Source organism: Suricata suricatta, chromosome X (assembly GCF_006229205.1).
Source record: "Suricata suricatta isolate VVHF042 chromosome X, meerkat_22Aug2017_6uvM2_HiC, whole genome shotgun sequence".
In the NCBI taxonomy this organism is placed as follows: Eukaryota; Metazoa; Chordata; class Mammalia; order Carnivora; family Herpestidae; genus Suricata; species Suricata suricatta.
The window spans coordinates 61,845,875-61,860,871 of NC_043717.1; the positions used below are offsets into that span (position 1 = coordinate 61,845,875).

The 14,997-nt window shown below is 35.1% G+C and overlaps 1 protein-coding gene across 4 annotated transcripts in view; it reads right to left on the reverse strand.

The window, feature by feature from the left end:
• The window catches only part of CHM (CHM Rab escort protein), a 236,416-nt gene that overhangs the window by 200,123 nt on the left and 21,296 nt on the right, over positions 1–14,997 (reverse strand). For all 4 annotated transcript variants that reach the window (XM_029930787.1, XM_029930786.1, XM_029930789.1 and 1 more), the window contains exon 2: positions 1,270–1,336. In XM_029930787.1, coding sequence (XP_029786647.1) covers positions 1,270–1,336 — 67 coding nt within the window. The remainder of the gene's footprint in view (positions 1–1,269; positions 1,337–14,997) is intronic.

Sequence of the window (14,997 nt, forward strand, 5' to 3'; positions counted from 1 at the left end):
AAAAAAAGAATTTTAAAAAAATTTTTAATAAAAAAACGTTTTTTAAAATCAAGAAATAGCAAGTGTTGGTAAAGATGAGGAGAATAGAGAAGCACATGCACTGCTGGTGGGAATATGAATTGGTACAGCTTCTAATGGGAACAGTATGGAGTTTCCTCAAAATATTAAAAATAGAACCACTATATGATCCAGTAATTCCACTTAAGGGTATTTATTCTAAGGAAACATTAATTCAAAAATTTATATGCACCCCTACGTTCACTGTAGCATTATTTACAATAACCAAGATATGGAGAAAGAACCTAAGTATAAACTGATAGATGAATGGATAAAAGTTTACACACACACACACACACACACACACACACACACACAGGAATACTACTCAGCCATAAAAAATGAAATCTTGCCATTTGAGACAACATCGATAGAACCTAAGCGTATTATGTTAAGTGAAGTAAGTCAGAGAAAGGCAAATACCATATAGTTTCACTTAAATGTAGAATCTATAAAAGAAAATAAACAAAACAAAACCAATGTCACAGATAGAACAGATTATTGGTTGCCAAGGGGTCGGGATGGGGGGGGTATACAATAAACGCAGGGGATCAAGAGGTACAAACTTCCAATTACAGAATAAGTCACAAGGATGTTACGTACAGCATGGTGACTATAGTCAATAATGCCAGAGTGAAAATTTGAAAGACTAAGAAAGTAAACCTTAAAAGCTCCTATCACAAGAAAATATAATGTTTTAACTTTGGTGACAAATGGTAACTAGACTTAATGTGGTGATATTTCCCAATGTATGAAAGTGTCCAATCATTACATCATACACCTGAAACTAAGATAATCTTGTATGTGAAATATACTTCAATAACAAAGAAAATATGAAGCCCAAAATACAATAGCATATACAGGTTGTATATAGCCTCAAACTTATGTAAGGAAAAAAGCAAGTGTGAGGTTTTCTAATTTCTTGGATAATTATTTATCATTAAAAAAACAAAATCACTCCTGAAAAAAATTATGCTACATTTGGTTAATTCTCAAAAACAGATCACAACTTCACAGAGTAAACTGTAAAACTTGTATTTCATATATTTCACATATTTTGGGTGAAACTAAAACAATTCCAATCATTTTTCTAACGTCAATAGTTTATACATAGTAAATATAGACACACATGTATGCACACACGTCTGTTTAAATTGTGATTTTTGTATAGAGATATTCAGGAAGTATTAATGCTACCATTGATAAACTTACGAATCAAGATGCAGAACCCTCTGGCCACTTCTGGAACATGCAGCTGCAATGATGGATTCAGGCAAACCTATAAAAACAAACACCTATATCATTTATAATGTAGAAATACATAATACATATATATATATATTTGTATAATATATGCTGGATATTATATAAATAGTTCAATGCATGCCATCACTGTATAAAAGAGTTTAGCAAGAGGCTCATCATTATATTCAAAATTATAAAGTTTATACTATTATACCATTGGATATTTGTTAAATGTACACTTATATGAAGAATTTTATTATGTGGAAGAGAATTTTTTAAAAATCAAGTACTATACTTAAATTGTATTTATATGCAAATTTCCATAAATAAGCAATTGTCAAAATATTATCCATATAGCACTTTGTTATTAAGGAACTATGTTCACATGCTAGCTCCTCTCATTTTCTCAACTATATTAAGAGAGAAGCACCACTGGCATACACAGTTTAGAAAGTAAATACTAAGGTGCAAATATGTTAACTTGTTTCCCAACGCTTTAACTTTTTTTTTCTATTGTCAAAATTTGAAACCAAATCTAACTCCAAAGCCACAGTGCCTATGAGGGGGAATGGCATACATTTTTCAGTTTAACCAATAGGTTAACTAGTTTACAAGGAGGCCATTTATTGAGACCTGAAACCATAAAAGACCTAGAAGAGAATAATGCAGTAATTTCTTTGATATTGGCATAGCAACATTTTTCTAGATATGTCTCCAAAGTCAAGAGAAACAAAACCAAAAATAAACTACTAGAACTACATAAAATGTTTTTGCTCTGCAAAGGAAACTATCAACAAAACTAAAAGACAACGTACTGAATGGGAGATGTTTGCAAAGGCCATATCCAATAAAGGGTGAGTATCCAAAATATATAAAGAATTTATACAATTAAACACCTATATAAATAAATAATCCACTTTAAAATGGACAAAGGGCCTGAATAGGTATTTTTCCAAAGAAGATATACAGATGGCCAACAAACACATGAAACATGCTCAACATCACTGATCATCAGGGAAATGAAAATCAAAACCACAATGAAATATCACCGCCTACCTGTCAGAATGGCCAAAATCAAAAAGACAAGAAGTAGGAATAGCTGTTGAGGATAGGGAGAGAAAAGAACCACTGGGAACTGTTGGTGGGGATGCAAGCTGGTTTGGCCAGTGAAAAACTGTATGGAGGTTCCTCAAAAAGTTAAAAATAGAAATACCATATGATCCAGTAATGTGGGTATCAGGTATTTACCAAGAGAAAACAAAAACACTATTTCCAAAAGATATATGCACCCCTACATTTATTGCATTGTTTACAATAACCAAGATAGGGAAACAATGCAAGTGCCTACAGACAGATGAATGGAAAAAGAATTGGTGGGGGTGGGGGGATGGGTGTGTGCGTGTGTGTGTGTGTGTGTGTGTGTGTGTGTGTGTGTGTGAAATGGAATGTTATCCATAAAAAAGGATGGGATCATGCCATTTGTGACAACATAGATGAGCCTAGAGGGCATTATACGAAATTAAATCAGTGAGACATAGAAAGAAATACCATATGATCTCACATATATGCAGAATCTAAAACACAAATGAATAAACAAACAAAATGCAGAATCAGACCTGTAAATACAAAGAATAAAGTGACAGTTGCCAAAGGGGAGACAAGTAGGGGCATGGGCAAAATGTGTGAAAGGGAACGGAAGATACAGCCTTCCAGTTATGACATAAGTCACAAAAATAAAAGATACAGCGTAAGGTATATAATCAATGGTATTTTAATAGCAATGTATGATAACAGATGGTAGCTACATTTGTGGTGAGCATGGCATAATATACAGAAGTTGAATCACTATGTTGTAGAAGTGAAAATAATAAAACATTGCATGTCAACTGTTGTCTAAATGAATGAATGAATGAATAAGAAAATACACTTTTTTAAATTTTTAACGTTTATTTTTCAGAGAGAGACAGAGTGTGAGTGGGGGAGGGGCAGAGAGGGAGACACAGAATCAGAGGCAGGCTGCAGGCTCCAAGCTGTGACCTCAGGACTCAAACCCATAAGCCTTGGGATCATGACTTGAGCCAAAGCTGGACTCTTAACCGACTGAACAACCTAGGCACCCCAGAAAATACTATTTTTAAAAAGAAGCCACTTTCAGATACATTGTCTCACTTTCTGGTTAATACAACAGTTTGAAAAGAGCATTAGTGTTTTAGAATCAAAGTAAGCCACAATATAAAGCTGGTTATCATGTAAGGAAATATATACTACTATTACAAATACTAACAAAAAAATCACAAATTACCAAAGAATGATTTCACAACAAAACAATTTCAGATGTTCACCTGGATAGGCTAGTTAATACCCAACGTCGTACATTCAAGACTGTTCCATAACTTTTTATCGTAAGATCTACCATTTCAGTAGAAGCTATTAAGAATCATTTATATCAGTCAGCAAAAGCATGTTTTGAAAGTTTAATGTAATTCTGTAGTGCTACCACTGACTCTCACAACAATGAAGCATAATTGGGGGGGGGGAGGGCAAGGGTTTAAACTATACACTGATCACAAAGAATTTCAAGAAAAGAGAACAGTTATCTTCTTTATGTAAAAAGCAATATGCATATGGAAGCAATTGACACAATCTAGTTAAAAAGCACATTAAACATTAGCTCCAGCTGCATTCACAGAAGAACTAAAGTTTTCCAGTGGTGACTACTGTGAGCATATAGTGTTTGGTTCAAAACCAAAGTTCTGACCAAAAGTACTGAAGATAGCCATTAAATATAAATTACTAGGAATAAGCCAACATAAACTTTCATCCTTAACTTTGGATAATAATTCAAGGAAAATAGATGGGGCACCTGGGTGGCTCAGCCAGTTAAGCCTCTGACTTTGGCTCAGGTCATGATCTCATAGTTTGTAGGTTTGAGCCCCACGTTGGGTTCTGTGCTGACAGCTCAGAGTCTGGAGCCTGCTTCAGACTATGTGTCTCCCTCTCTCTCTGTCCCTCCCCTGCTCATGCTCTGTCTCTGTCTTTCAAAAAATAAATGAACATTAAAAAAAATCAAAGAGAAAACAAAGTAAAAATGTGTGGTGTAGAAGGAACTAGGGGAATGAAGTTTAAATAGTTAAGCACACTTAGTTCTTCAAACAGTTAAGAATGTATTTTTCTGTCTTTTATCTTAAAACTATCTGAACTTTTTACACCTAAAGAAGTAACTTTTCTTATTAATGAAATGCAGTCACTATTGTGCTTTAAAAGTTGCTGCCAAGCATCTTAGTTGAAAAGGGCAACAGGAAACATTCAAGAAGCAAAATTAATATGTTAAAGTGTGTATAAAGATAGCATTAATAATATACCACCGAGCACTAGGATAGGGCTTTCTATAGTTCACAGCACCTTTTTACATACATCACCTCACATATTCCTCATTATAGTCCTGGGAGGCAGGTATTCTTATCCATGTGACAAAATGGGATGAGAAAGATTAAATAACTTACCAAAGACAAGTAATTTGGTATCTCAAATTACAATTACCATAGCTAATTCACTCTCTTCAACTTGGACATGAATCTGAGAATGAGCATTCAAGGGAAGAACAGCAGCATCAAGAAATGGGCATGGTCTCAATCAGACAGACCTAGGCTTGAATCTTAACTTTGCTGCTTCAAGAGCTGTGTGACCTCAGAGAAGACAGTTGCCATCTCTGAGCTTTTGTTTCTTCATCTATCAATGGGAATGCCACCATTTACCTACCTCATAGGACCATTAAGTTGTTACCAAAGGGTACTTGTTCTATAAAAACTATCTACTTTTGTTATTCTTCAGTAAGGTATTTTAGAAGCAATACATTTTTATCTAAGTATTACTCCAAACATACACCTACTTTTACCAAAGGCCAACTCCAAAGGCAAAGAATAACAAAATTACTCTCCTCTATTTTGCCCAAATTAGCTGTTACTTTGGATAGGCAAATATGCATGTGGTTCATCTGTGGCTGACAAAGGAACAGATTTCAATAGTGAAAGTGATCTGAGTCCCAATTTTACAAAACCAAAAGAAGTATCATTTATATTTTCCCTTAATACTTCTACAGACATTTCCCAGGATTTTATGAAATTGATAGGCTGTCCCTACATTAAAACCAAGGACCTATTATCTTCATGCTTAGAATGATTAAAATAACAGACTAATACAGTTAGTAATATCTCCTAGATTTCATATTTCTTCCCACCCATTCAATAAACACAGAGTTAGTTCCTTGAACAGTGGAAGTATGTCGTAGATTCTCTATAAATATTTGTTAAAGGAAAGAAGAGGAGAAAGAGAAAATGGGGAAAGGGAAAATAGAGGGATGAAGCAGTCTTTGACAAGTAATGAGGAAAAAAGGTAAGATAACTACAATTCTGAGCCTAGAAGAGCTGAGTCTAAAGAAGAAGAATTTAGGGGCGCCCAGGTGGCTCAGTCAGTTAAGCGTCTGACTTCAGCTCAAGTCATGATGTCATGGTTGGTGAGTTCAAGACCTGCATTGGGCTCTGCACTGACAGTGCAGAGGCTGCTTGGGATTCTATCTCCCCTCTCCTTCTGCTCCTCCCCCAAAAAATAAACTTAAAAAAAAAAAACCTGAATCTTAAAAAAAATAAGCATTTAAAGGGATTAAAATAATAAATATAATTAAAACTATTATAGGAACACAGTGGAAGGATGCATTTCCCTCGTAGAAAAGAGTCACTGAAAGCTCCAAAGAGCAGGGGACACTAGCTGTGTCTTTCAGGATCTGTAATCCCACCAAAGAGTACAGAAGGAAGAGATGAAAGGAAAAAGGAAAGTGGATGGGAGTATTCCTGGTAAAGCGTAAAGAAAGAGGGAACCAAAATGTGATATTCAAAACAAAAGTGGTTGGAGCCAAACTGTGGAGTTTGAACTAGGAACCTGTAAGCAACAGGGAATCTTGAAAGGATTTTAGCCAGAAGAACAGCATGGTCAAATCAGTAGTTCAGAAGAAAAAAAAAAAAAAAAGAAAGAAAAGAAAAGAAAAGAAAAGAAAAGAAACAAAAACAAACAAACAAAGAAGACCTCTGGTAACAACATGAAGAATGAACTTGTATAAAGTTGGAGCCTGGGGCACCTGGGTGGTTGGGCATCCTACTCCTGATTTCAACTCAGGTCATGATCTCAAGGTTCGTGGGATTGAGCCCTGCATTGGGCTCTGAGATAACAGCATGGAGCCTGCCTGGGATTCCATCTCTCTCCCTCTCTCTCTCTGCCCCTCCTGCCTTCAAACTAAAAAAATAAACATTTTTTAAAATTGGAGTTTTAAGTTTCGGGTTTTCTTAATTATTGTTTAGGAAAAGTTAATATATATAAACTTTTTGGTCTTACTGATAATTTAACAAAATAAGTAAAATAACTGCTTGTTTTGTTTAAATTCATGTTTATAAGTTCAATTTTAATAGCATTTAAACCCTTAACCAATTTAAAAATAAAATCTTTTTTTAACACCTGGAACCATAAGAAGTGAACTACTTTTCAATCATTACTCAAATTCACACAATATTCTCTGAGGCCTTTATACAAAACATTCATAAGCTTATAATGAATTATACAGTCTCTTCTACAAGGAAAAGCCAGAATGAGTTATAAACAACCTAAATCAGAGTCAAATCACAAAGCATTATACTGGAAACACACTGTAAAATATATGAGTACAAATATACAAGTACAAGGTTTTTAACTACAATATGGGGCTAATAATATATCTCACAGGAATGTAGGGAGAAATAGGTACAAAGTAATATAAAACATACAGTGCCTCCCAGCATGTCACTGACATTCACTAAATACTGGTTCTGTTCCCTTTTCTTCCTACCCCTTCAAATAAGATTAGTTATTTGCTTCTGGGTTTTTTTTTTAAATTTTCTAACATTTATTCATTTTTGAGAGAGACAAAGAGTAAGTGGAGGAAGGGCAGAGAAAGAGACAGAGACAGAGACAGACAGACAGACAATCCGAAGCAGGCTCTGGGCTCTAAGCTGTCAGCACAGAGCCCAATGCAGGGCCTGAACTCATGAGCTGTGAAATCTTGATCTGAACTGAAGTCAATGCTTAATAGACTGAGCCACCCAGGCGCCCCAGGATTAGTTATTTGAAGAAGGGGAAATCCTTTGTTTACTATTCATTTAAGTTATCTATAAAGATCCAAAAACTTGGGGCATCTGGGTGGCTCAGTCTGTTAAGCATCCCCCTTCAGCTCAGGTCATGATCTCATGGTCTGTGAGTTTGCGCCCCTTGTCCGGCTCTGTGCTGACAGCTCAGGGCCTGGAGCCTGCTTCAGATTCTGGGTCTCCCTCTCTCTCTCTGACCCTCCCCTGCTTGCACTCTCTCTCTCTCTCTCTCTGTCTCTCAAAAATAAACATTAAAAATCATTTAAAAAATAAAGATCCAAAAATTTTAAAAACTTTTTAAAAATAAGTCCCAATAGCTTTTTCAACATACACGTTATAGGCCTTTTCTACACATTCACTATAGAAGGTCATCATGTAGTATCATCTAAACATTTCAGGGGCGCCTGGGTGGCTCAGTTGGTGACACCCAGCTTCGCCTCGGGTCACGATCTCCCTCCCAGTCTGTGAGTTTGAGCCCTGTGTTGGGCTCTGTGCTGACAGTTCAGAGCCCAGAGCCTGTTTTAGAGTCTGTATGTGTGTCTGTGTCTCTCTCTCTTGTTCTCAAAAATAAATAAAACATTAAAAATATTTTAAACATTTAACATTAATAAATGTGGTTATTAAATTCATTTGTGAGGCCCTATCAAAGAACTCTGCCAAGGATTGTAGGAAAAATATATAATTCTGATTCAAGACCAATAACTTTTGCTTGCAAGTCATTTTTGTCAAGCAACACAGATAAATATTAGGTATTAAATTAGCATTTCATAGCAGTTTATAATGAGAGAAATTAAGGTTTGTTACACCATGTCCTTTTCACATAAGATTTTGTATGAAGTTGACAACTAGAAAAAAATATATTAGAAGGTTATGGAATGTTATATGATCATATTACAAACATGTATAGTCCCAGATTTCTATACTTTTGCAAAACCTGTCTATATAAGATAGAGTGGTATCATTCTCAGCTGAAGTAGCTATGCTAAAATTGGGACCAAAAAGATATGACATCAGTATTTTCAGGAATCTTATCTAAAATATTTTATAGGAATGAAACCATTATTCATTCATTTTTCAAAATCCCTTGATGTTGAACTTCACCATTTACAATTATAATATAAGGTTAGTTCTCTATGATCTATTCTTAAAACTGTGTTAGTATCTGGAATTGATTTTTCCTGACGCTAACCTTCCATAAGATAAACATAAAATAAAGTACTTACACCACTCCCTGCATATATAATAATAACTTAAGATTCCCCTGACAGAATGTTGATGACCTAGCAAAGCCCAAGTGCTTTCAGCCCAAATTATATGAAACCATAAATCACTCTTTATTTTATAGAACATTTCAAAATGGATCCCTGTTTTCCACCTTGAACGTCCTTTCATGTGTTACTTATAACTAGTGAGAACCAGAATAGAAAGAAAATTACATAGAACTAGAAAACTTACTGTGACTGTTATTATAAAGAATAACTTTTTTAGGAAAAAAAAAGCAACTACTGGCAAAGAAAAATTTGTGGGTGCAGAAGCTTTTAGAAAGCAACATTCTTTACTACTTCACATTATATACAGACCTTATGCCTCTCTGTAAAAAAGCATAAATAACATTAGGTACAGAAATGACTAGACTGAGCAATGCAAGGAAAAACCACATACTTAATTCATGTCACAGACACTCAAAATAATGACATGACAAAATTAGATGGAAATTGAAGTTCAACCCAGGTTCAAGTAGTTTTGTTTATTCCTATTAAATCCTAATTAAAAGTTTATGTATTGACTTTTTAGTTGTTACCTGAACAAGAGACAAAAATGCCAGTGGAGTGGTCCAAGGAACTACCAAGAAGTACAAATAAAAACAGTTCTTAAATTGACAATTATTTAAATTTACTTTGATTCACACAATGAACATATTAAGTAAGTGTACTAATTTAATATCTATGGATTTCCTTCTCATGGGAGAGAAGCTATTAATATCTAAGTGATTTTTAGAACTTTACAAAAATATACCATCCATTAAAATATTAACTCACAAAATGTATGTTAACTTTTTAAAATTCAATATAGTGTGAGTTTTGAGTGTTAAATAACAAGAACAGGGGCGCCTGGGTGGCTCAGTCGGTTAAGCCTCCGGCTTCGGCTCAGATCAGATCTCACGTTTGTGGGTTCGAGCCCCGCATCGGGCTCTGTGCTGACAGCTAGCTCAGAGCCTGGAGCCTGCTTCCATTTCTGTGTCTCCTTCTCTCTCTGCCCCTCCCCCTCTCATGCTCTGTCTCTCTCAGTATCAAAAATAAATAAAACAAAAAAAAAATTTTTTTTTAATTACAAGAACACTGTTTAATTTTCAGAGTACTGAACTAAACATCCAGAAAACTAGATTCTGGTTTTCAGAATTATTCTAAATAGGTGGAAAGTCATTTAACCTCTTTGGAATTCAGCTTCCTTATTTAGATCCTTATAGATAAAATGAAGGGCTTAAAATAAATGACCCATAGGTTCAAGGGTGATTATCCCTGGTGGATCAACAACTTGGCCTGTGCTTATGGGTAAATGACTTGAACTTAAAAAATAAAAACAAAAAAAACAAGAAAAAAATAATAAAAACAGAATTCTGGGAAGATGGCATTAGCAGTAAAGTTGTTAAATATCCCCCAAGACTACCATAAAAACAGACGGTGTTAACAGTGTAACCAAGATATCAAAACCAAACAAATACCGACAGGCAACATCTATAACAAAGGCAGGTGACAAAATATGATGAACTCCAAAATACAAGTGGATCATTACAAATATAGCTATTAGATACACATGCTATCAGAAAGTGTCCATGAGAAAACAAAGGGAAGAAAAAGGAATCAAATAAATCTGTGACAGCCCTGAAAGCCAAAGAACCCCTAAACTAGGCATTCACTGGAAACTTGGTAGGGCATTTGAGTATAGCAGTAGACATTGGGAGGAATTTTGTAGGCTCCAACCTATGGATGAAGGAAAAGGAACCCCTGAGAGTGCTAGAGTAGTGGGAGAAGTAGGAGGTTGAGTTGGTCCTTATAAACTTAGGAAACCAATGAAGCAAACTCTCCCTCTAGATAAATCCCTGCGCTGAGAAGTAACTATTGGGACCCTAATCCAAAATCAGCAGAACAGGAAAAATAGGGGCAAAGGAAAAAGAAGCTCCATACAAAGCTAGTGGAAGGTAACACAGTCAGCAGATCTCAGTCTGTATTTTTATTATTTGTAAAAACAAGAAAAGAGAGATCTAGATCAATACTGTTAGAAAAGCTTTCTTGATCCACATAGAAAAGTTCAAAGCACATAGAAAAGTATGACTTAAAAATGAGCAACGCAGGGGCGCCTGGGTGGCTCAGTCGGTAAAGCGTCTGACTTCGGCTGAAGTCATGATCTCAAGGTTGGTGGGTTCCAGCCCTGCATCAGGTTCTGTGCTGATAGCCCAGAGCCTGGAATCTGTTTCAGATTCGGTCTCTCTCTCTCTCTCTCTCTCTCTCTCTCTCTTTGCCCCTCCCTTGTTCACACTCTGTCTCTCTCTGTCTCAAAAATAAACAAACATTAAAAAAAAATTTTAGTAGTTTATTTTCAAATTGGTTTCCATATAACACCCAGTGCTTCTCCCCACAAGTGCCCCCCACCATGACCATCACCCCCTTCCCTCCCTCCTCCAATGCCAAAGGATCCTAGTTGAATCCTATTAATTGTAAAAATATATATATACAGAATAAGGAGTGAAATAATATCGTATTTGATGTAAAAATCCTATAATACAATGAGTAATGCTTTTCAATGTAAAAAAAATACAGAATAAGGACTGAAACAATATCCTGAGATGATGAAATAAAGACATGCCATAAAGATATACTACAAATTAAATGAAAACTACAACCTATGATAATATAAGCTAAAGAATGAAAGAAATATAAGAACATGATACAAGATCTGAAAGAGCAACATAAATCATAATTATAAAAACTCAGAAGTGACTAGACAATAGGAATATTTGAAGAGTGAAATGACTCAAAAAGAAAATGCACAAAAAAACATTTCAGAAATAAAAAACGAGGAGGATTAGAGCAAAGAACCACAATGAATAAATGTCTTAGGAAAAACTGAATATGCAAACAAGAGCATGAAGGTACTGTAGTTATGGTTAAAAAGGAGAGGCTTTATCCTTTAAATATATATTGAGATATTTACAGATAGAATATGATATCTTGAATTTACTTTAAAATAATTTAAGGCTGGATAGTGAAATGAGAAAATGGAGGGTACAGGGAAAATGAGATCACCCATAAGTTGATATATGTTAAACTGGGAGATTGGTGCATGGGGTTTTTTTTAGTCTACTTTTAGATGTTTGAAATTTTCCATAATAAAAAGCTTTAAAAGTAAAATGTAGTACCAAATTTTTGACAGCTAATGAAAGCTGGGGCCTACCAAGTAAATAATTTCTTGGAAAGCTGACATTTAGTATTCTGTTTTTACTTACATGGAGAAAAACAAATCAACTCAAATTCTCTTAATAATAAAAGTTTTACTAAGTAATGTAAATACTTGCTAAAAACTTACTCCACGCCAGGAAATGAAATAAGCAGATTCTACTACAATTAAATTTTACTTTATTTTCTTTATACTAACATTTCTGTTGTGTCAATTTAAGTAACCAAAAAGATCTTTTTCTAAAGTTTATTTATTTATTGACAGAGAAGAACAATGGGGGAGGGGTGGGGGGGGGGAAGAGAGAGAATCCCAAGCAGGCTACATGCTGTCAGTAGAACGTGAACTCGGTACTCAGTCCCAGAACACATGAGCCACAAGTAAGAGTCAGATGCCTAACCAACAGAGCCACCCCAGTGCCCCCCAAAATGATCTTTTCAGAGCAAAGAGTATCCCTGGTCAGCTCCCTTCAAACTGAACATTTAACTTGTGATGAAGAAAATAAAGTTTCTTTGTTCAGAACATATTTTATTGTGTGCCAAGAAGAAAAATGAACTTTATTGCATTACTTGTAAAGCTATGAAACTAAAGGATGAAAGAGATAGCGTACTCATTCCAAGAATGCTATAATCATGAAATAAATAACCTTCTTCCCTTATTTAAAATCCTATCATGAAATCTAGTTTTTCAAAAGTAGAGAAAAACAAACTGTAAGCCTTATAAACTAAATTTGAAAGGACTTCTGAATTTGTTTGTTCAAGCCATACACCAGTCTATAAAGTAAAAACACTTCAAGTTTCAAATGTACTATTATGAAGAGAAAATTGGCTACATATCATTTAGAAAACATTGAGAATAATTATTTTATCCTTATTAAAATTTGAATAGTGATTACATTGAATTTATTAAAATAGTTGAAGGATAAAGTTTTATTTAATGAAAATATAACTTTATTTCATTAAGAATTTAATTAGGGCTGCTCTTAGAAAAGGAAGGGCAGAGAGCCCATGGACATACAGTCTGGAAATAGTCATCTGAAGAGCTCCTGGAATGTAAGTGGTATCTGTTCATCTCACAGTAAGTCCCTAAGAGGCAGCATTCACAGAGAGAATGGCAGGTGCCATTTCCCTCTGGGCCAGATGGATTTAACAGATACATGTAGAACATTCCATCCTAAAACAGCAGAATTCACAATGATTTCAACTGCATAAGGAACATTCTCCAAAACAGATCACACAGTAGCCCATAAAATAAACCTCAATAAACTCAAGAAGATCAAAGTCATACCATGCATCTTGTCTGACCTCAGACTATAAAACTAAAAGACAACCACAAGATAAATATCTGGAAAGACCACAAATAAATGAGTATTATACAGCATGCTACTAAATAATAAATGGGTCAACCAGAAAATTAAAAAAGAATTAATGAAGTACATGGAAACAAATGAAAACACAATGATCCAAAACATTTATGATGCAGCATAAATGGTTCTAAGAGGAAAGTTTACCATAATAAAGGCCTACCTCAAGAAGCTAGAAAAATCTTAAATACACAACCTAACTTTACACCTAAAAGAGCTAGAAAAAGAACAAACAAAACTTAAAACCAGCAGAGGTAGGGAAATAATAAAGATTAGAGCAGAAATAAATAAAATAGAAAAAAAGAACAGATCAAATGGAACAAGAGGATGGTTCTTTGAAAAAAATCCTTAAATCTATAAAACCCAAAGCAAGCTACGTATTTAATGCAATCCCTATCAAAATACCACCAGCATTTTTCTGAGCCAAAACAAATAATTCTAAAATTTGTATGAAACCACAAAAAACCCCAAATAACCAATGCAACCTTGAAAAAGAAAGAAAGAAAAGATGAGTCATCAAAATTCCAGACTTCAAATTATATGACAAAGCTATAGTAAACAAAACAGCATAATACTAGCACAACAATAGACACATAGACCAATGGAACAGAATACAAAACCCATGGGGCACCTGGGTGGCTCAGTCAGTTAAGCATCCTACTTCAGCTCAGGTCATGATCTCACAGTTCATGAGTTCATGCCCCACATTCAGTTCTGTGCTTACAGCTCAGAGCCTGGAGCCTGCTTCTGATTCTGTGTGTCTCTCTTTGCCCTTGTTCCACTCATGGTCTGTCTCTGTCTCTCTCTCTCAAAAATAAATAAACATTTAAAAAAAATTATTTTTAAAGAATAGAAAACCCAAAAAGGTACCCATAAACATATGGTCAACTAATCTTTGACAGAGCAGGAAAGAATACCCAGTGGGAAAAAGACAGCATCTTCAACAAATGGTGTTGGAAAAACTGGACAGCAACATGCAAAATAATCAAGTTGGACCACTTTCTTAAACCATACACAAAAGCAAATTCAGAAAGGATGAAAGATCTAAATATGAGACTTGAAACCATAAAAATCTGAGAAGAGAACACAGGTAGTAACTCCCTTGACAACAGCCATAAAAAGTTTTTTCTAGATATGTTAACTGAAGCATGGGAAACAAAAGCAAAATAAACTATTGGGATTACATCAAAATAAAAAGCTTCTGCACAGCGAAGCAAAAATCAACAAAACGAAAAAGCAACCTACACAATGGGAGAAGTTATTTGCAAACAATGTATCTGAAAAAGGGTTAGTATTCAAAATTTATAAAGAATTTAGAAAACTCAACACCCACAAAACAAATAATCTACTTAGAAAATGGGCAGAAGACATAAACAGTCATTTCTCTAAAGAAGATATACAAATGGTCAACAGACACATGAAAAGATGCTCACCACCACTAATAAGAGGAAAATGCAAATGAAAACTGTAAGAGTTACCTTGAGATGGTGACTCAGCGGCTACTTTGCTGTGGGGAGCTCCATGCACTGAAAACCCCACCCGCAGACCTGGAATGTCCCACGCTGTTTGAAAAACAGCCAATCATGGAGTTCCAGACTCCCCTCACCCCCATAAAAGAAACAATCAATCCCACCCCACCATGGTCCAAGGACGCCCATGCCTGGCAGTCAGCCCTCCCCCCACCCCCAGATCAAACCCGGAACTCTTTCACCC